Source organism: Anomalospiza imberbis, chromosome 3 (genome assembly GCF_031753505.1).
Source record: "Anomalospiza imberbis isolate Cuckoo-Finch-1a 21T00152 chromosome 3, ASM3175350v1, whole genome shotgun sequence".
NCBI lineage: Eukaryota > Metazoa > Chordata > Aves > Passeriformes > Viduidae > Anomalospiza > Anomalospiza imberbis.
The window spans coordinates 68481361-68504164 of record NC_089683.1 but is presented as its reverse complement, the minus strand read 5'-3'; the positions used below and the strand labels follow the sequence as shown (position 1 = coordinate 68504164).

The 22804-nt window shown below is 35.0% G+C and overlaps 1 protein-coding gene across 5 annotated transcripts in view; it reads left to right on the top strand.

Moving 5' to 3' along the window:
- The window catches only part of FMN2 (formin 2), a 158761-nt gene that overhangs the window by 5323 nt on the left and 130634 nt on the right, over positions 1–22804 (top strand). For all 5 annotated transcript variants that reach the window (XM_068184971.1, XM_068184970.1, XM_068184965.1 and 2 more), the window contains exon 3: positions 14778–14944. In XM_068184971.1, coding sequence (XP_068041072.1) covers positions 14778–14944 — 167 coding nt within the window. The remainder of the gene's footprint in view (positions 1–14777; positions 14945–22804) is intronic.

Genomic DNA, 22804 nt, shown 5'->3' with positions numbered 1-22804 from the left:
CTCTGCATAAATAGATCTTTCAAATGCAAAGGTTTCTGTAACCAGGATCCTGTTTGGGGTTTTCTTGTGCTAGGTGCTGTTCTAGTGTAATATAAACACATGAGAGCTGCACCTGGTGTTAGAATGAGGCAATGATGAGGATTTGCTTAGTACAAAAAGGAAAAAGCCATGCTAGCACAGATGGACAGCACTTCAGAAAGGAACCAATTTCCTCTTCAGAAGGGGAAAGAAGAAGAAGAAAAAAGTCAGTGTATTGAAAAGCAGCAAAAACAGGGGAGGAGAAGGGAAACTGGGGGTTGCACATTTGGTAGCTGTGACAGGCTGCTGCTCAGGCTACATAAGGTGACTCATTCAGTAAACTTTTACCTTGCCTGTAAGGCAGCTTGCATCCTGTCCCAAAGGTATGGGACTAGAAAGTTCATAAATGAAGTTGTGTGAGTAGACTGTAATATTTTCCTTCACTCTGAGGTTTTTTTTCCCCTTTCTCTTCCCCTCGCCTGAAGTTTCTTTCTAAAGGTAATATATTCATAATTAGGAACACTTCTGCCACATAGGAGGTATGTATACAGAGAAAACTCAGCAACATATTCCATATATTTTTCACTAGAGGAACCTGTAGAACTAAGAGAATATACCCTAAAAGCATCTGCTATTAGATAAAATCAGATTTTTTTGAATGAAGTCAGTTCTAGAGGCATGAGCACAGCAACCATACATGTGCACAAGGTCTTTGCAGAAAATGGAGTGAGCTTTTTCTGTGGTTTTATGAAAAGCAAACAGAAAAGTATTATTTAGGAAGTAAATAGCTAAAATTATTTTCTAGATTCAAATCACAATGCTTTCATTCTTCAGTAGTCTTGAACTAAAATCCCCAATATCAGTCTAGAAAATTAAAATTCAAAATTTTTAACACAGAAAAAGCCAGTCCCCTCTGAGACTAGCCCTCAGTGAAGTGAGCTAATCTTTTTGTTTGTTTTATTCCCTTCCACCTGTTTCTTAGAGAATTTTGCACATGCTGCCTAAACTTTTCCAGTGTTCACTACTTTCAGATTTATAGCATATAAAAAGCACATTGGTTTTCTTTCAGTTATCAACATTTGACAGCTTATAAACAACTCAGAAAAATTTTAATTGCTACACCTGTAATTAGACTTTATGGTGGTGCTATGATGGAAATAAGATGAATGTGGCAAACTTCAAGAATATGGTACTTCTTTTTAGATATCTCTTTTCTGGGAAATAGACTTTTCCACATTTCTTCACAAGGTTTTGATTTACTTAAAAATAATTTTTGTTTTGGTTTGGGTTTTTTTCCCACCAGTGCTTTAGACTGTTATTGTGAAGGGACCAGTGTCCAATGCAACAGTAGTTCTATCTCTTATGGAAATTAAAGTGACCCTCATTTGCATGTACATAACAGCTGTCTTTACGAGTAGAGGACAATTATATCTTTCAGTTCATGCAGAAAAGCTTAAAGTGAGGGAACTGGAAATGACTCATCTCTGTTTGGACATTCATAGTTTTAAAAAATGTATTTACAAGCTAAAACTCATTGAGAATTTAAAAATAGCAACTGGTGTATATAAAAAAGGGAAATTAAACTTCACATTACTATTTCCATAAACTGCTATTGCCATAAGAGCAGAAAAGCCTCTTTAAATAAACCATTCTGCACAACAATGATTACAGAAATAATTTTCTTATAATTTGATATGACTTGTGAAAAATGTTGTATTTTACTTGCATGCATGAGATACATTGATTTGGGGATTAGCATCCGGCTTTTAGAAATAAGATTCTTTATACTGGGATATTTCTAGCCTAAAAAAAAACAAAAACAAAAAAACAAAAACAAAGCTAAGCCAATCAAAACCAGCTTTTTGCCTACAGCATGAAATGCCATTTTGCTGTGCAGTGACTGCAGTGTTGCTCTGCATTTCTAACTGGAATCAAGTAAAATATTCCACAACACTTTATAATTGATTTCAATGACAGCAGGTTCTATGCGGATGATTGGCCTACTTTTGCACCATGTTGTGGTTTGACTGTGTGCCATTTAGTTTTCACAGAGAGCCATAGGAACTCTTTAAGACTGCTTTAATGTCAAATGTAGATGGAAGCCAAGTACTTGAATGGCAGAGACTTTGCATATTTTAATTTTGCTTTATATAAGAAGAAAAGTACAGTATTTTGAATTTCACGCATTTCTTAGGAAAGTGGTGTGGACAAGTTTAAGGGCATTTTGTAATTCAGGCATTGGATCTATTTCACATTTTATGTGGACAGCTGTATTTGAATTTGTAGTGACAATGATTACAGGTTCTAGATCACCCAATACACAGTGGAGCCATGGTTTTTATATCGTGGTCCCAGGAGAACAAGAGCTTAACAAGAGTTGGTTCTCTCACTTTGGGATATGGCAGTGAATAATTTGCACTAATATGAAGAGAGTATCTTGGTGGGAAAATGAAACTGGTGTTTCCAAACATGAACATAACTGAAATGAAAGAGCCAATAGATAGATTTAGTAAAAAGTATTTCATTCTTGCATTAATTTGAGGTGCAGTGATTGCAGAGGAGCCAATAAGGGTATCTTTTACATAAATTGAATGAGTTCCATCAGCTGCCCCAGATGGTAATTAAACTTGACCCAGACAAACCCATGCCCTTCCTAATCACTGTTGGCTGTTTGTAATACACTTGCTTCATGAAGCTCTTTCAAACAGATAATTTCTCTTTTAATTTTTCTTCTGAGATTTATATTCATTTTTCTGCTCTATCTGTAAAGAGGAGACAAACAAAAAGCCCTGGTTACCATAAAACAAAACCTGAAGCCAGTGCTGTACTTGTGTACTCATGTCTGCTGATTTCTGCCACTTATTTTCACTTTCATACTGTGTTAATGTTGTCTTCCCACTTGCAATTGCAGTGCAGTGTCTGCAGGCATATGCATGGGTTTAGTATAGATAAGTATGGGAAAACTTGAAAAAAGTTGGATGAAAGTTTGTTTCTGAGACATAAAGTAGACCTTTTTAAATGCCTTTCTTAAAGCTTTGGAAAAAAAAAGCTCTCTGATTCATGTGATTCTGCACACAATATGGATTTGTATCTGTTGGCATCCTGAGTAGACTGTTTATCATGCAGCTGTTATTTAAGATTACTTATGGTTTGCTGTTTCGCTGCTGATGTTTGTTAGCAGTAACACAGATGATTCTTTTATCAGATGGGGTGTAGCCTCCTCTAGCTAAGGGAGCTGCCCAGCAGCCACTCTCCATGTGGTATGTGATCACATGCTACACTGAGTGTTGCTAGCAAGCATCTGAAGGGAAAGGTCCTCCTTTTTTTGCCTAGCACACACAAAACTTGGGGCAAGAGGATGACTCCAATACTGCACTTCAACTGTACTAAAATGTGTTTGAAAGTGGGCTGCAATATGTTGTTGACAGACTGTTGAGAGCTGATAAGTTACTTTAATGTTACTGTGACAGCACTGCAATATGGGATTTGGAGCAACATGAGTAATTTCACTGGAATTCAGTGCTGCCACAGGCTTGTTTTGATGGGATCTCATGATTAATACTTTGATCTTTATCTAGAACTTCATTGAGAGTAGCAGGTTTTGCTCATGAGATTGAGTGGCTCTATCTATTGGACAACCACATTCTGAGCAGCACCACATTCTGAGGTATAACTGGCAGCCTGACATGTCTGGAGTAGGAATGTGTGGTCTTGGTTGTCTGATGGTCTTTTTTGGGGTGCAGAGGAGGAGAGGAAAAGGGACAATTTAGAGCTGAAGTCTGTGCATCTCTGCTTGCTTCTGAGACACAGTACCTCTAGAATTTGTCACACAAGGCATGTGTCTAGAACTGGCCATTCAAGAATGTTGTGTGCTTCAGTGACTTCATTTCTGTAAAATGAGCAGTGGATTATTCCAATGGGAATAATTATGTGGAGGTTAAGTTTGATTATATTTCTTGTATCTAATTGTGGTTTATTATTTTTTAAATATGCATGTATTTTTAATAGTTTGGGGCATGATTGGTCTATTAAAAAACAAAACAAAACAAAAACAACTGTGTGTAGGACTTATTTGCAGAAAAAAAAAAGCCAAACTATTTTTTGAAACAGGCCCATTTTCTCCCCTGTGCTGTTCGAAGGAAAAAAACCTTGGATTTCAAAAGCAACTCTAGGGATATTTTACGCTGACTGTATATGAAGGATTACATTTTAATGTGAATAATGGTGATAAAAAACTACCAAAATATTAATTACCCAAGATATTTTGTTTGTTTAGTGCTTTAATCAAGCTCAAGATATGACCAAGTGTATTCCTTATGAACTACCTCTGCCAAAATTTCAGCTTACATAAGAAGTAGCGGTTATGAACCATATATGTGTAGGTGTGGGTGACTGCAGCTCTGGTTATTTTTAGGTACATTCAAAAACATCGTTCTGTAGCATTTAGCTGGACTGGAAGTTTCTAGAAACTTACTTTTATGCAGGTAGTTGATCTTTTTTGGGAATGGGGTGAGTTGGTATGAAGGGAACAGGGCAAAAGCAAAATGAAGCTGTGACAGGAAAATGATGGACGGATGTTAGGGCTTTACATTCTGTCATTTCATCCCTGTCTCTTGATATGATAATAGAAGGCTAGTTGCATTTCATTTAATGCTTTAGAAAAGGCAGCAAAGTGGGTTCAGGAGCTACTATTTTCTCTAAGCAACGGCAGCTTCCTGCATTCCCACTCTAAAATTCATGTAAAGAAAATTAGGGACAGCAAGGTGGGCTTTTTTACTTTGAGTGAAAAAAAGGAATGTTCCTCCTTTTATTTCCATGTTGCTGCTGTCCAGAATTTTTTCTTCACACTGATGGAAATAGCTGGGCTTTCTGACAAGGAAGTGAGTTATGTTTTCTGATGCTAAACCTTGTTTTATTCTCAGATAAATACTGACCATGACTTCTTTCATGTGTAGTTGCACAGCAGTAGAACCATTAAGTTAGCAGTTTTGCAACAGTAAGAAGCAGTGGTTCTGAGATTGTGTGTATAAACATCACAGGTTGTAAAAGTAAACTCTAATATGTATAAAGCTAAATGTAAACACTAAATATAGAAAAAGTAGATAAAAATTGACAAATTTATCTTTTTGATGTCTTTTTAACAAATGTAGCTAAGTAGTGGCAGGAAAGGCTAGTCACAAATGAAATTTATTGAGACATTCTTATTTGTCAGTCTAAGTATGAATTTTTTGGTCTTGGGATCTATATAAAAGTTATCAGCAATGCCAGAGCTCTGAACCTGGTGTGAATTTGAATCAGGAGAAAACACAGGTAGCTTTACTGTGGAACTAATTACAGAAGGCACCTTTCATTCTAGAGTTCATTTGATGTTGAGAAGGTCTGTCTCAGATGTCCCTTGAAGATGCAGAGATAGTATGTACCAGGGAAAAAGAAACACCTATCCTTTCTTCTTCCTTGCACTGATAAGGAAAAAAATCACTGTAAAAAAGAAATCTATGCTGCAGTATCACAATAACTGTCTACATTAACATGACTTAAAAGTCATGGAAGAAAAGGGAGTTTTCATAAAGAAAAATAATTGTCTTTATAAAAGAGGCTGTGTATCCAAGTGCTATTTTGTCATGAAAAGAGTCAAGAAATAGTTTATGCAGAGTAATTGAGGGAAATATTTGATTACATCAGTGAAAGGACATGAAGCCCTAGTTATAGCAAGGGAGTTGTGTTTCTAGGTTTCCTTCAAATGAAGTATAGACAAACACATCTGCACAAATACATAGATGTGCATGTCTAGTTTTTCATTTTTGTGGAATGTAGTTCTAACTTTCTCCTTTCTTTTTTTTTTCTTCATCTAACTGTTGTTTGCATATGGATACAAAGAAAAGCTTTTGTACATATTGATAAATATTAAAAAGCAGTTATTAAAGTGTGAGATTAGTAGGCCTTGGGAACACAGGTCATGGAGGTGAAAGAAAGCTAGGCATGCTTGGTAGCTAATGAGTAGGTTGAAAGAAATGTGCTATTTGTGTCCCACTTTAAAGACCGCCTAGTTTGGTTGAGTTCAGTTGTGTCTTGTGACTTTTGGCTGCTTGAGCACACAAGCTTGAGCTTGAGAATTTACTTTTAAAGTAGAGATAGGCTAGACTGCATTGAATGTGGAATAAAATGTTAAACCATTGGGAATAAAGTTTTAGAAAATTGGGTTGTAAGGAATAGTGTGTATCAGGTTGGACTGACAAAAGATGCTGTTAGTAATAGATGCCCAAAAATATATCGGAGGAGCTTCTTACTTTAAAGAGCTAGACAGAAAGAATTGTGGCTTTCCAGCAGTCTGTGAGAACCTGGCACAGACTACTGCCTTCACATCACAAATCACCACAGAAACTAAAAGGGTAAAGAGGCAGAATTAAATACTTGCTGAGAGGAAGCTAAGTACCTGGAAAACACAATATGAAATTTGCCAGAGATACATATGGTGCCTAAAAGATTTTGTAGGCAGACACATATAACTTCTCCTTCATAATAAATTGGTGTAATTAGGGAAGTTTTATAAATGTACCTCTGTAAGGTGCAATGATACTGCATTAGAACCTGAAGAGAAATCACATGGAAGGAGACATGTCATTTAATGTTGGGGTTGGGGGACATCTTGTTGATATTTTTAGAAAGACATTTTGTACACTGTGCCACTGGTATATCATAATTGAGTAATTGTCTGGTATTTAAAAATAATTTTAAAATCTTCAGCTTCTGAAAGATACTATATGAAAACTTCTGAAAGAGGTGTTCTTATTTTTTTCCTATATATGTCACTGAATGACATGAATAAATTACATACAGCAAAAGGTAGGGATAAAAGAATAGTTTAATATTCTGTCTCAGTTTATCCTGTTTTACATATGTCATATGTAAGAAAATTCACTGTGGGGGAAAGGTGTAAAATCTTAGTCACCATGGAAGCAAAATTTCAAAGAGCTGATGTTCATGTTAGGGAGACAGAGTTGCTAATCTGGAAGAATCCTGAAAGCACTGTGACAGTCTATCACAAATATTTCAATATATTTTGAAGCTCTGGTGATGGCAAAGCTATGATACCTGCTTTTTATAAAAAGTAAAATATTGTTACTGCAAATAATCAAGCCAATTTTATCTTGTTTTTGACTGCAGCAGCAAGCAAGTCTTTAGAACAAATCTTGAAGGAGGAAATTATAAGATATAATTTACTGTTGAGTATGTGACAAAAGGGTAAAGAAAAACAACAAAATGCAACATGGTTTTATCAAAGATCAATAAGACTACATTGATAACATTTTATTTACAGCTGCTTTCTAGACAAAACAAGAGTGGTAAGAAGGCATTCATCTGCATTTCTGTACATGATGGTAATACTGCAAACCATTTATCCAAAGAAGAAAAGTCCTGGTGGTTTTAGAGAAGCGACTCTGTCGTGTTACTTCACTGCCACCAGAGGAGCTGTGTCATTTTGGCCTGCTCCCCTCTAGTGTTATGATTGATGGGCTCAGTCAGGCTGTGGAAAGTTTATCACGTAATTAACACAAGAGTAGACCTATTTCCTGACCTTTGTCCTGACCATAGCACTGGCAGGACTTGATATTTTCACTACTAAGTAAAATTTTCATTCCACTTCTGTCTTTCTATATTATGACACAAATTTCAAAGTTAGGAACTGAGCTGACCTTAGGTTTTCATTCATCATGATGAAGGTCTACATTAATTAGATTTTCACATGCTTTCTAGCATGATCTGTGAAAATATGCCTTCTGGTTAAGTAATCTTATAACAGACCACTGGGATATATGCTGAAATTGGTGGTGTTGTCGTCCCATAGTCAGCACAAATGAGCAGGTTGTTTTAAAATACAGCTGCTTAGTTCAGTCAAGGAAAACTATAGATCAAGCAGAAGATGCAGTTTTTTAGAAAACTGTTTGTAACATCCTTTCTGGGGTGAATTTTTACTTCCTTAATTCAGTGATCTCTCTTTTTCACCTTTAATTTTGGAGAATCCTTTTTTCAAACTTTGTCAGCCCTCTGCTTTTTCCATCAGGGCATTTCTGGAAGAATTTCAGGGCCATTTTGCTGAGGTGCTACTTTTGCCCTGCATGCACCTGGGAGCAGCAGCAGGATTCTCTTCCAGCAGCAGCTAATGCCCTTGCTTCCATAAGGGAGCATGCAGACTTGTTCCTTAGCTCCCTTTGGGTTGTCTCCAGCACTTGAAGCTGCTAGCATTATGTGATACTCTTTCTTTTCCTGTGTAATATGTTGCTTGTTCTTAGCTGAAATCTCAAGTTTATACACTTATTAAAGCTGTCTTGCACAACCCAGAATCTGTTTAAATTTTTAGTGATAAATGTAAGGCTAAAATAAAGGAAAAAAAAATACTTGCTTGAGTTGTACAGGGGTTGATGTACTCTGGTCCAATCCTTAGAGCTAGTGAAGAGTTACACGGAAAACATTTAATACTAAACAAAAATACTATTAGAGATATGACATTGTAAAAGGAGCAAGATTGAGATGCCAAGAAATTCAGACAACTTGGCAAGAGTAAAGCATAGTGTTTATTATGACAATCAAGTACAGGACTGAGAAATGTAAAACTAATAATTGATAGTTTTATTCTAGTTGTTTGAATAGTCTATGAATATTAAATCAATGCATTATTCTCTGTAATTTAATAAATAGATATCTCTGACTTTGAAATTGTGTTTAGGCAGCCACAGAAAACTGTGGGAATGAGGGAGATAATGTTAATATATGTCTTTTTCTTAATTCTCAGGCTTAGACAGGCTTTCCACTTTGACTTCTGAATTTAAGATGATGTGTGGGTTTAGTTCATACCATCCATGTGAACATAGCCAGGAAATCGGAGGCAGAACTTCAGAGAAGGAAGGACAATCTTCTCTGGTATTTCCACATATCCCTAACTTTATTAATGTTCTAAATACTAAAATATAAGATAGAAATATGGAAAACAATATTTTATGTATAATATGATAATATACAGTATAAATATATAAATATAACAATATATAACATCTGTAGGGTTCTTTCCCCCCTTAGAAACATAGGCTTTTATACAGTCAGTGAAAGCAGAGATCAACTATTACACAGATAACAAGAACAAAAGGAAATATATTTGACAGTTTTATAGCAATGTGTGCCCTAACCCTAGACCTTGACCAATTTTGTTATATTTAAGGTTTATGTTGCCTAGAAATTATAGACTTAAAATGTATTTTATTTTGTGTTTATTCAAAGCAGAAGGCACTTTTTTTTTTATGTTATGAAACAATATTGTGTGGAGGCCTATTGCTTACTAGGTTTTCCATGTTTTATGTAACCAGGCTGTCAGAAATATGTCACATGATTTTAGGAAAGTATCTGTCAATAAAAATTGAATGCCTTAAAAAAAGTTAAAAAAAACAGCCAGAGCAACCTCCCAGGATGAGAAATGTTGAACAGTTCACCAATCTAAATCAGAAGAGGATTAGAAATTCCACAGTGAAAAAGAACAATAAATGAAGTTTCTAATACTGGAATTTTAGACATAATGTCCTAGGTCAGTCTTCAGGCAAACAACAGATGAAGTTAAATTGCTTCTTTTATACTGCAAATGCATATTTAATATGCACTTATGCAGTACTTGGGCTTATTATTTGAAGAAAAGTTGGCAAGAATGCCAATTTCTCTTTCATTCCCTAGGTTACATGTGCATCTTGGAAAACCTCTTCTTTCTCAGCAGTCATGTGTTGCACATTATATTTAGGCTGAGTGGTATAGGTTATGTGAAAAACTGGAAATTTGAAAAGATTGTCAAATGAAATAAAAACATTAAAGAACTTTAATATTTTTTATCATTGAGGTAATAATTTTATATGTAAAATATTAGTGTGCTTGAAATATTTGAGGCCTGGTAAAGTACACTGAACATCAAAAAGGTGAAAATTGAGTGTGATTGATTTGCCCTGAAAAATTATTCATTAAACTTTTGCTGTATAGTTTGAGCGAATATCATGAATGGGTGAATATGTACTGAAAACTAAGAAATTACATGTAGTTGCAATTGCTATCTCAGCTAAAAATATGAGCATCTTTGCACTATTTTTGTCTGTCTGTTATGGTTGTCCTCTTCTGGCATTCTGGGGCATGTTTGGTGCTGCACTGTTCAGGTGCTTTGCCAGATGACTGAGGCCTGAGTTAGCTGCCACCTTGCTGCCAGCAGACAGAGAAAAGGAGATAAAAAAGAATTGGAATTAGACTAATATGGAACAGCAGATAGCTGAAGTACAGCATTTCCTTACTTTTGAATGCAACTCCTTTTTTTTCCCTCCTATTTTCTCTCTGGTTTTTTAGTTTGGGTGTTTTTGTTTGTTGTTATTCTTTGTTTATAAAACTATTATAATCACTGAAATCCTTTCTAAATGAGAAACCATAAGAAGACTACAATTGTCTTTTCACATTTTGCAAGACTAAAAGAAAAGATTGTAAATGGAAATTAACCATTTTGTCTATTCCTTCTTCCTTTCCCTTTATTTCCTGTACTGTCTCCCAAAAATAGAGCAAGGCCAATGTAACATTTGGCTTCAAAGCTTATGAAATCACTTTGCTGTGTGAGCATTTTTGATCCTACTCAAATGGACAAAAGGAGGAGTAAACTGGGGAAAAGGAAGCAAGCAGATTTCGCTTTTGAAGATGCGAGCAGTATGTGCATAAGTCATGTTAGGTCTTGAGGTGACTGAATAGGGTGTTCAGAACTGGTGTTATGCTGAAACTATTCACTCTGCATTAGGAAGAATAAAAATGGAAAATCTGTCTCCAGTGTGTGTGTAGGTTAAGATGTACTGATGCAGCTGCTGTGTTAATGGTGAAAGTTTGATATAGTGTTTTTTTGGAGAGAATCACTGAGACTGGCAGAAGGGGGAGCTTTTGGAGTATAACTCATTCTGATCATTAGTCTCAACTGGTCCTCACTGACAGCCGTGCTTCTGGGCTTTTGCAAATCCAGCATAAGGAGGATAGAAGAACATCTTTAAAGATAAATGTGAGGTTATTACAGCAAGATCCTCAGGGAAGCATTATTTCAAGCTCTGCTGCAGCACAGTGCCTTCAGTGCATGTGTGTGTGTTTTCAGTATGACTATGAGTACAACTACTCCAGTTTTCTTCCTATTTTCATTTCCATTCGTGTCTCTTCTTCCCCTTGATAATTAAGCAAATTCAAAGCTAACAACATTTTTTATGATTTTGCTGCTTCTTAAGGATTTTCTTTCTCACCTTGTAGCTCTTTGAAAGGCTTGTCTTCTGAGCATATCAAAGATCTATAAGGTGAATTAATTGAGTCAAGATTTGCTTGTATTTCTCTGTGGACAATACTGAACACTCTTTTACCCACATTTTTCATACAGAAAGACAGTATGAGTGGAAACCATACTGGAACATGTGAATTTTCATTCAGTAGTGAATAGATTACATATATTACAGAGATGGATTTCATGAACAGTGGTGTTCAGTTCTTGATCATAGGGATTGGATGAGTACCTGTTGTGTCATAGTAGAGGAGACAAGATCAGTAGTGCTTCATCTTCATGGGAATGGGAGAAAGAGGCAGGTCATATAAAGGTGGAGAGCAAGGAACTTGGAAGCTGAGCCAGAAAATTCTGCCTGAGTCACAGTACCAAAATTAAAACAAAATATACAGAAGGCCAGAATACCTGATACTTCCAAACTTAATCTCATGTTCCCATTCTTTTACTTGATTAATTGTGTAATCCTTTGCAATAGAAGAAAAATAAACGTATTTTTATCCCTCACTGGGGTTTAATAAGTTATTCTAAGCTCCTAAAAATATCTTCTGAGTTTATAATCATCTTACTTGCTGAAGATTTTTGGCAGGGTCCTCACAATACTTATTTGATCTAAAGCTGAAGTTCTTGTCTAACTCTAAATTTAGGATGTTTTCCATACCTTGTGAAAATAATTAGGGAAAAGGTAAGAATTGGGTTCCAGAACTTCGTGACCAGGGATTTGTAGGAAGAAATGTTTTAAAGGAGTTTTAAACTCCTGTTTTAAATGTTTTAATTTAACCTCTTAGGGGAAAAAAGAGATTTGAGAGACCTTGGTTTTAATTTTTACTCTTTTCATGGCAGGTAAAGAGAGTCAAGATAAATTTTTTGTTGTTCCATTTAAACCCATAGCAGAAATCAGCTGATCATCTAATAATTATCAAATTATTCACCATTTAATTATTCCAGATTATTTGCAAACATCTTCACCTCCAGAAGGTATTACTTCATGTAATTACCTCATGAATGATTAAGGTGTCTGAGGCCAAAAGCTGTTTATAAACTAACAATATAAATTTGTAGTTCAAAATCTTGTAGTTGACTGAAATTTAGTCTGAAATCAGTTGAAATCAAATTGTTGATTCTTCTAGGTTAAGAAGTACTTGCTAATATAATTAAATAATTTTTACTATCTTATTTATTCCAAGACTACTTCATGCTCAAGTGAACAAAATTATATAATTACTCTTACCATAATCTGAATTAATTAAATTCCTTAATGATTTTTTACACATATAATTATTTACTGTTGTTTGAATAATAGTTTTTTAAAAAATAGATAAAAACTATTATGAAAATTAAACTCCAACTGAATAGCAATTAAGGTGCTGAACAATGTATTTGAACTTGAGCAAGACAGTTAAATGCAATAAGAATTAGCAAATGACTGAGTGAATTAAGGAGAGGAAGCTTCATATCCTGTTTTGTAATTTACAGATATTTTTGCTGCTAATTAGGTCAAAGCAAAAGGAAGGGGTTGTTCTGGTTCTGAATATGCACGAGAAGACTCTTTAAACTTGACAAGATTATTTAAATGTTGAAATGTCGAGGGGGTGGGGAAAAGTAAATCTATCAATTCTGACATTCAGTAGTCATGGATAACATTTCACTATATAACATAGCATGCAGAAATATGTAATTTTCTTGTATAATTATTTCTTTTTGGGTGTGAGCAGAGTGATCCTCTGTGGTCAGCAAGAAAGATGCCTTGAACTAATAAATTATTTTAAAGAATTAACAGCTGAATTTTGATAGAGGAATATGTTGAATAAGCAGTTTTGTTGGCATAGCATTTTAGATGGTGTAGCCAAGGAACAGAGGCAAACTAGCTGGCAAACGTAACAAAATTTATGTCCTGTAGAAGTTTATCTCATAGCTTATCTCCTGTTTTATTCCCTTGAATGTATTGTATTTTGTCTAATAAAGGGCTAGCAAACTTGGACTAATAATCAGATAATTATCAGATCTTTAGATGTGGAGAAAATCTTAGAAACAGCTTTCAACATTTTAATGCATTGTTTATTTTAGAGTGTATTGCCGCATGAAATTAAAATATTACAGAAGCTTCTTGCCAAATGTGACTTACAGTATCCTTTTAAAACTGCTTCCAGATGTTTAAAAGAAAAACCTTTTTAGTATGTTCAGAAAGCCTGGGAAATTTTACATTTTGAATAAAGTCAATGTTCAATCAGAAATCTTGCATGCAAAACTAGTAGAATTATAATTATCAGTGTTGCTGTTATTATGCTAAATTACACTAAAATGCTTTCTTAACGCAGTTTTGGTTTTTGTGGTTTTTTTTTTTTTTTTTTTTTTAATACCTTTGGCTTTGAATGAGTGGGTGGAAAAAACAGGCTATAGAAACTTACTTAGGCACAAGCTGTATTCCCAGCTAGTTTATATTCAAACATGCAATTAACTTTATTACTCCATTTGTCTTTTCTCTTTCAGTAGATCTATTTCATCTCTTTATCCATATCATGTGAATCTAAACTTTGGCATCTTAATACATCTGACATTTTAGAGCTTAAGCAACTTAATATTCTTACAATGTAGATTTTACTGCAAACTGCGTATGCAACTAATTTTTACAGTCTATTTCTGGCTTAACTCACAAAGCATTGTCATATCTCAAACCACTATGATTTTCTCCTCTTATGTATTATATAACATATGCTTTCCTTTCATTTTCTGGTTGGATAACAAAAGAAAACACTTTGATCATGAAATCTGGCCCTATAAGAGGAATAAGTAACCTCTTGCTCTGTATAAGCTTTACTTCTCTGAATTGCTGCTTGTGACACTGCACATTAGGTTGGAGCGCTCCAACTCCAACCCTCTGGAGCTGTATACAATACAATTTTACACAGAATAGTTATGAGAGTTTTTTGTTACTATTCTTTTATTGAGAGCTTCTGCAAAGAAACACAGCAAAATTTCTCAAAGACTATAACAATTTTATGTTTCAAAAAACAAAGGCTCGTTCCAGGAGTTGACAGGATAGATTCTGTACTAACTTTGTGTGACATCTTTGGAATAACTTTTTTCATCTCTTGCTAGTATCTTGATTTTCCTTTCAGAACAATTGCATAGGAAATTGATGCTACAATAACAACTCATGGTTTTTGTTCCTACTTCACAGTGGAGCTGGCGCATATAATATGTACATATATTTTCTTGAAAATTTTCTTGATCCTAGTTAATCAGGTTCCAGATCACTTACAATCATTATGTAGAAATATTTTATATCAAATATTTACTATCAGATACATTTTTAAAGAATTTTTATATTTAATATTTTTTGCTTATATTAATTCAGATTTTCAATGCACATTGTAATGCCTAAATACTTGTGTCCTGCATATCGCTATTAATTCTTATTGCTCTCTCATCACCTTTGCAGGACGAACTCTGCTGGAAAAGCTCTTCAGCCAGCAGGAAAATGCACCACAAGAAGAAGCAGAAAAACTCTGTTCTCGCATTATTGCAATGGGTCTTTTGCTCCCATTCACTGACTGCTTTAGAGAGCCATGTAACCAGAGTGCCAAGCAAAGCACACCGACGTTTGATGTAAGTACTGAAAAACTTGTCTTTTCCCTCTTTTGTGAAGCAGGACATGATTTTCTAATAGTTTATCCCTCCTGAAAGAATTTGGTTTGTCATTTTAATGAAAATTGCCCTTAGGAGAGTGACCAGCTATTTTTCTCTGCTAAGGTATGTACACTTTTTTAACCACATGAGTATGTTCTTCTATAACTTGATTTAATAACTTTTTAAGTCATATTTCAGTCTTAGTCTGTTCTTCATTTTCAGTTTTCATTGTTGTTTTCTTTGAATCAAAGCACTCTGTATGACTACCAAGATTTCAATCAATAGCTGCTTCACCTAAAAAAATATAAATCAAAGAAAAAACAGAAAACAGCATGTCACAAAATTTTACAGAACACAAACTAGTTGTCTATGCAAAGTTGTTGGGTTTTTTTTCCCTGAAAATGCTTTTGGTACAAAACAGTGCAGGGGTTCATGAAAACATGCTGGCATTCCAGCTATAGTGTTATATGTACCTGTGGGCTCTCTGGCGAGGTGTTTGCCTACTTTTACAAACCTGGTTGTAGACATAACCTTACATCCTTTTTCTTTCTCTTGAATAATGAATTCAACATTAGGATCTTCTTGTTGTAACCTAAGGCACTTTGTACTGTTTTATGTGGCTAAAGATAATTAGGGTTTTTCTCTCTACAAATTAGCTTCAAAATAATGTACAAATTTTAACTAATCTATTTAATGTCTTGCTGATATAGTTAAGATCATCCCTACTCTACACATTAAGCTGAAGTTTGGTTACAGACACTCAAAAAAGGGTTGGCATAGATATGAGAGAACATGATTACTTCTTAACTCTTTAAATCTTTCTCATCTTTCCTGAAGAATAGTTTAACACAACTGGAAAAGGGAAAACTGCAAGAATATTTTTTATCCAATGAATTCTTATACAAGCTTTCCTAAATAACACAGTTGATCTACAAAGATCTCTTACAATATTATGTGCTTATGTTTTGACTTTGGTGTTACTGTTTGTTTTTCTTTAAGATGCAACATTTGAAACATTTTTTTAACTAGTTTTTGAAATTAATTGAAAAACCGCAGTTTAAATATAAAACTGAGGTTACTCAGGCAACTTAAAATCACACAGCATTTGAAAATCCTTGTGGTTAAATATACTCATAAAAGTTAGTGGAAAAGACAAGCTTCTTATTTTTCAGGTTGTTTATAAGAGTCGGGTAGTATTTTCCCCTCTCCTGCTGTTACCATATATTCAGCAATTTCCTTTAGATTATTGAATACCATATTTTTTAAAAGCTTCTCCTGCATTCTAGATGGAATTTTTTATCAAATTCAAAGTTTGCAGGGAAACAGGAAAGACTCTTTTTTTTATATGGATATACCATGCTTTTTCTGAGTAACAGGTATCTTAGTTATCTTTTGTTTAACATATCCATAGGAGGGACATAGTAGTAGCCTAGTGCTGCATCAACCATCTGTCAAGGTCAGGAATTTAAGATGTTGCTGGATTAGCAGTGATCTTAATTTGACTCAGTCTTTCAGTAAGCCACAAGTATCACAGCTTCAGTGACTATTTTTCTGTATCAATCCCCTAAATAGATCACACTTCTGGTAAAAAAATATCAGAAGTAGTGCACGGCCCTCTTACGTAACCAGTAGTTCATTGTACTTCAAAGGAGCACACAGCTGTCTTGAACACCAGACTTCCATAATTGAATTCCACCTGCTGTAGAGATGAGAGCTGCTGATGCTGAGTTTTGGAATATGTTTCTACTCCAACCTCGATGACTAAAGACAGTACAGGAACACCTATCAGTTTATTTATTACATGTTCTCAGAAAAAAAAAAAAATATATATATAGAACTTGCAGTATAAATTGTAATGGCTGAAAACTTGAAAATTGTGCATCTCCTTGTTTCTTAGAGTAAATTTAAAATATTTTACAGGAATAAATGCTAATTGTTATTTTTACCATAACAATTAAACATTTAAAACATTATATGCTTAAAAATTAGCTTGAAAAACATTATGGTGATGCTGAATATTACTTTTAAAAGAACCTGTAAGGTTGGTTAGTCATGTCCTCTCTTGCATCTCTCTCCATGTGTCTACTTTGAGGTTTTTTTTTTCCTAGTCACATTTTTCTTGTTTGTTTGTTTGCATTTTTTAAATTCATTAGAGCAAAACTTTAGTGTTGACCTAACAGCTTATTTTGAAGACCTAAGAATCAGGACTTAATTAAGGACTAGCCTTAATACCTAAATTTCACCCATCTAGAATTAAGAGGTACATCTTCTCTGACTTTACTCCAAAATAAGGAGAAGAGCCAGACTCATACTCTTAGTTCATCTCTGAGTTCATCAGACCCCTAGTTCAATTTTGGATTGCCTCCAGTTTGGGTGATATCCTCTTAGCTGAAACTGCCATCAGCAAAACTCCTGTAGCCCTGTCCTGGTCCCTGCCACCTTGTTGGCCTTCCTCCCTTCTTCACAAAGGTGCTTGCCTGTTCCTTAGTGTTACTTTGGCTATCTTGATTTTCATCTTATTCTGGTGCTTGTAAAGTTTCTTAGACCACTCTTTCAGAATATTTTTTTTTTTTGCAGAATTTCCAACACTTTTTCCACTGAAACCTTTGAATCCTTTACTCCTTTTCTTACTTATCCCTTGTATTTCTGAACTTTAAAGTACTATTTTTTTTAATTTAGTAAAATCCATTGTTCCCTTCTTGCTTAAGTGTGGTCCCACAGACTTTAGTTTTTGAAGATGTTAGGTTACAGTTTATGAAAACAATTCAGTAAGTTTTGTTCATTCTATGATCTATTGTTCATGGCTTGAGATGAATATAAACAGATTATTTAAAAGTCCTATTCTCTCACTCTGATCCCCTTTTCTGGATGGCCTCTAGTGAATTTAATTTAGCATGGCTAATGCTGAAATCTCTTGAAATGTTTGCAACTGTACATTGTGATTATAGTCTCATTTTCTTTATTATTCATGCCTGCTGGTCACCTCTACATCTCCCTGTCTTAGAAATGTTTGTCCAAATATTTTGTCTGTATTCTCAGTAATGCAAGAGATCTGGTTTGCTTTTTTTCTCCCAAGATATTCCAGGCTTCAGTTTAGGCCATTGAAAAATAGTTCATGCCCTCTTCTTATTTCTTTTTGGATCCTATTTCTTTCTCTTCCCCTTTGTCTGGCTGAAATTAAGCATTTTATTAAAAGACAACTTTCACAGCTCTTAGTTTCTTGGGCTAGTTTTATAATGGATCCTAGAATTCAGTTTCATTTAAATTCTTGGCACTTGTGTCTCTGGTGTACACTATGGTTTGTGGATGTGATGCTTACTCCTTTTCTCATATATGGCAAACATGATGGGTCAATAAATGCCAAATTAGAGCACAAATCTTCAGAGAACTAACAGCTGTCACCACATTTATGCTGAGGATAGTGTCCAGTTCCCAAAGGCTTATATATTACTCATGTCTTTGGACTGAGTTTAATGATGATTAGAGATGACATGTTGCTGAAGTATCTCTGAACTTTTTGTCAAATTAGCCCAAAGGACAGAAATTTTAGAAGTCTTTTAAGAACTTATGAGAAAACTTGCATGTTCAACCTTGGCCTGTTTTATCAGTTATTTCTTTTGAAACAGCTGATGCCAGTTGTCCAGAATAAAAGATTAGTCTGAAAAATACAAGTTGAACAAAGCTTTAAAAGTCACATAAATAGACATGGGTTTGTGTTTTTAGGATTTGGGTATTGAGAAGCAGTGGAAGCTTTTTTTATAGCTCTTCCTACCTACTCTTACAATGTAAAGAGCGTCTTAAAAAGTAAACGTTCAGTGGCAGGTTCTCTGTCTAGACATACGTTGCCTTTACTGCTAGTTTCCCATTTGCAAGGGAGGCTGCTAATTATTGCTTCATTTATGTCATGACAACTTACTCATCAGACTATCTTTAGTCTTTAATGCCTCTCCAAGTATTTTATAAAATAAAAACAGAGTTTAACTAAAAAATAAAGTCAAGCAAGTAAATGGGCAACTTAGATTAATAAAAGCCTACAGAAAGCATGTTCTCTGAAAAAATTGCTTGCTTTTTGAATATCTGCCTTTTAAAATTTTCCCTTTTTAGCAGCTGTGAGTTATTCAAGAGGGTTTCTAAAGATTCAAATTAAAAAAAAATCTTCTGAGTGAATGATATTAAGACATTAATGTCTTGTGAAAAAGTGTTCCATTCATAAACCATAGAATCATAGAATTGTTACGGTTCGCAAAGACCTCTAAGATTATCAAGTCCAACTTTTATCCCAGCACCACCATATTCACCATTAAAGCATATTCCCAAGTGCCACATCCACATTCCTTTTGAACACTTCCAGGTATGGTAATTCGTGGTTCAATGCATGACTACCCTTTCAGTTAAGAAATCTTACCTTTTACCCAATCTAAACCTCCCCTGGTGCAGCTTGTGCCTTTGCCCCTTGCCTTCTCATTCATCCCTGTGGGAGCTACCTACCTTCCTACATGTAGTGCAGCTGTAGTCTTAAGCTTTTTAGCATGATACCTCATTATATTTTTTTAGGAGAGTAAAATAATCCTGAAATTGACATGTCTAAAGGGTGCATCTTTGGCAAGAATGTAGCAACAGGCAAGTTTTTCCTTCCTGTTGGAGGATTACAGTTTTTAATAAGTAGAGATCTCATCTGCTTAGCTCCTCTCTTAATAATCACCAAAGGTATATGATAACTATCTTCAGAGAGCCATCAGTAATGTGCATAAATTATAAATATTTGCATTAGAATTTAAACTGTTCATAACAAGGAAAAATCTGGCATTTTCCTATCAATATGAGGCAACTTTCTTTAACGTCTCAGTGCTAAGAAATGCTGACAGTACTTGCTGTTTGAATTTTATCCAGTAGTTGCAATTAACACACACTGTAAATGTAGTCCCTAATTATGACTTCCCGTTTCAGATTTTCCAGTTCATGTTTTATAGTCTTAAGCTATGGGAAGTTTTCTCTTTCATATCAAGTTCCTTCTTTTATTTTTCCACTTTTCTTCTGACAAGCTTTTCAAGTAACTTTGTGTTGCTTCTGAACATTAGGTTTAAAATGCCTAAATTCTGAATGAAAAATTATTTTGTGATAGGGGCTTTCTTTAATAATTTCGTAAGTGCTTTTGAGAAGAAAATAGAGCATACCTTAATATTCATACTGAATTCCTTGTCTGAAGAATTTAATCTCTATTTCACACTGAAGGGTCCAGTAATGACTTCTTTTCAAGTGGCACTAAAAAAATATCATCTCCCTTCATCTTTGTGATTTGATTTTGACTTAGCTATATCTCTACATCTCTTTTCAGTGCTTCTATTTAATGCTCTTACTGTATTAAGCACAGCTGTTAATGCCTTTTTGATTTATCAACAGTTTCAGCACATTCTATAATGAAAGGGCTAAATAAAGTCTTCTGGATATCTTTTTTTTTTTTTCCGTGTTATGACGTGATTTTATACAGTCATGTTTGACAGTTTGGGATAGGCGCTTCCCCTTGTGCCATTTGCAGTTATGATGCCTGACTAGGCTGTCATCTGTTTCTGAAATAATGCTTCCCCAAGGAAGCAGACAGACAGCACGAATGAAAAATGCTGCAAAAAATGGCTGTTTTCCTATTATCTCCTGGCCACCTGTGGTGATGCAAATGCTTTCTAAGGAAATAAAGATGCTGCTTTCTTTCTGCTGAGTAGGAGCAGATGGTGGGACTTTGCAAGTCGGAAGGAAGAGAAATTAGTGACATGAAGGCTTGACTTAATTTTAACTTATTTGCACGGCTGATATCAGTCTGAAAATTAGTAGGAAAACAGATTGCAAATAGACTCCTTTCTCAGATGACAGAGACCCAAGATACCAGTGATCAGTTTGCAAAGAACTTTCCCAAGTACTGACATCAGCTGGGAGAACTCTAATTCCAAACTGCTGTACATAGCTGGCAACGATGCATACAGCATTTTTTCAAGCATACTTTCAATGGTAGTACACATAATAGGTAAGACTGAATGCAGGCCCATCTCGGAGCAGTATTTATCAGAGCAGCACATTGGAGTACTTGATTTTGTCATAGTACATTAGAGTCAATAGTGAATAACACTTTAAAAGTGAACAAGTGAAAATTGTGGACTAGAGCAGAGAAAACAGATAGTTAATCTGCTCTCTTTGTTTGTAGTGTAGGTTACCACAACAGTTCATTTTTGGCCAAATCAGAGCACCCATGTCTCCTCTTCCATTGCCAGTCACACTTAGTGACACTTTGTCTTTTGTGGTGAGCAATTCTGAATGCTTTTGAGTGGGGTACAATGCAAACAGCTGGTTGATCATTGGGCCGAAGTGTTGTTCTTATGCTACTTCCCTGCTTCCATTCTTAAAGAAAAATTTTCCTGTTGTTAGCTCAGACCCTGAGGTCTTTTACCCCTTTTACTCTTTTCTTCTTTCTCTTTCTTTGTTCTGCTTCCTTGTGGTGATGCTACCATATGAACTTTCAACTTAGATGTTTTATGTGTAGGATGTTTCTAGGTTTTTCAGGGGATTTTTTTACAATGGACATTAATAACTTGCTTGTTGCTCTGAAGAACTGCCTCAAGCGCCATATACTGAATGCTAAGTTTACACCACCTGTTTAAGTTTTTTAGTATCATTGTGCATATGATGAAGGTGGCGGTTAGCCTGTCACCTCAAGAGATATTTATATTTAATGACTTTCTGTAGGTTAGTTCTCTTTCTTCAGAATGTCAGTCATAAAAAGATGCCTTTTCTCACTTGGAATTGCAAATAAATTAAGGGTTGAATTTGCATATATACTGCATATCTCTTTCAAAGAGAGTTTTTATAATAGTAAAAATTACATTGTCAAATTGCATAGAGAAATTTTCTAAGGAAGAAGTTTGATTTGCGTGATTCAATTTTTTCAGAGTCCAAACTTATGGAAGAACTGTGTCAGTATAAATGAAAACAATTCCTGATGAGGAAGCTTCTTGTCTCATCTTACATTTTCTGATGAGTCAATGAGAAGACAAACCATCAGGTCATGTCAGTAGTAGCTGATAACCTGGTAGTCTTGGAATGTGGCCTTCTAGTTGGATATGCAAAGAGGCTAGATCTTGACCTGTTTTCTTGAAGGCTAGCCACTGTTCCTTTTTCCAAGGAAAGTTTACTGTAAGCTCACCAGTTGAACCTATTTAGCTCTGATAAATGTAGAAGTTACTGGGGAACAGGAAGACCAAGACAGCACTGTAACAGAATAAGAAGAGATGTAAAAATCTGAAATTTAGTTTCCTGATTTCCTTTCCCAGTGAGAGTTCTAACTGCAGAGCTATCAGCTTTTTTGCCTCTCCTGGGATATAGTGTTGAATCCTGAGTGAAGTTTGATGGGATCAAACATGTTTTTTTCTCTTTCGTTGAGGAGGCTGAAGTCATTTAATGGGAAATAAATGTTTCATGATTTTTGACAATTGAAATGTTTTTAAATTCATTGTTGAGGCACATTGGCTCCCTGAAAAGAAAAAAAAAAAAAACAAAACAAAACCCTTTGACTCAAGTAAAATGCTTATGTAACAAATTTAGTTCATGAGGATAAAGTGCTGCTTCAGCTATACATTACAGTATTATGAAGGACTTGCTGGTTTTCAACCTTGGAAAGCATCTGTGCTCACTAGTGCAGCCAAAGGTAGCACAAGGCAAGGGCCATGTTTAATCACTGCTCTGGTTCTGCCAGTGGCAAGACAGAGCTTTGTTACTGAACCTGTCCTCAAAAAGTAAACCACTTTCCCCATTCTTAAAAGTATTGATTTCTTTATTTTAAAAGCTGCTTAAAAT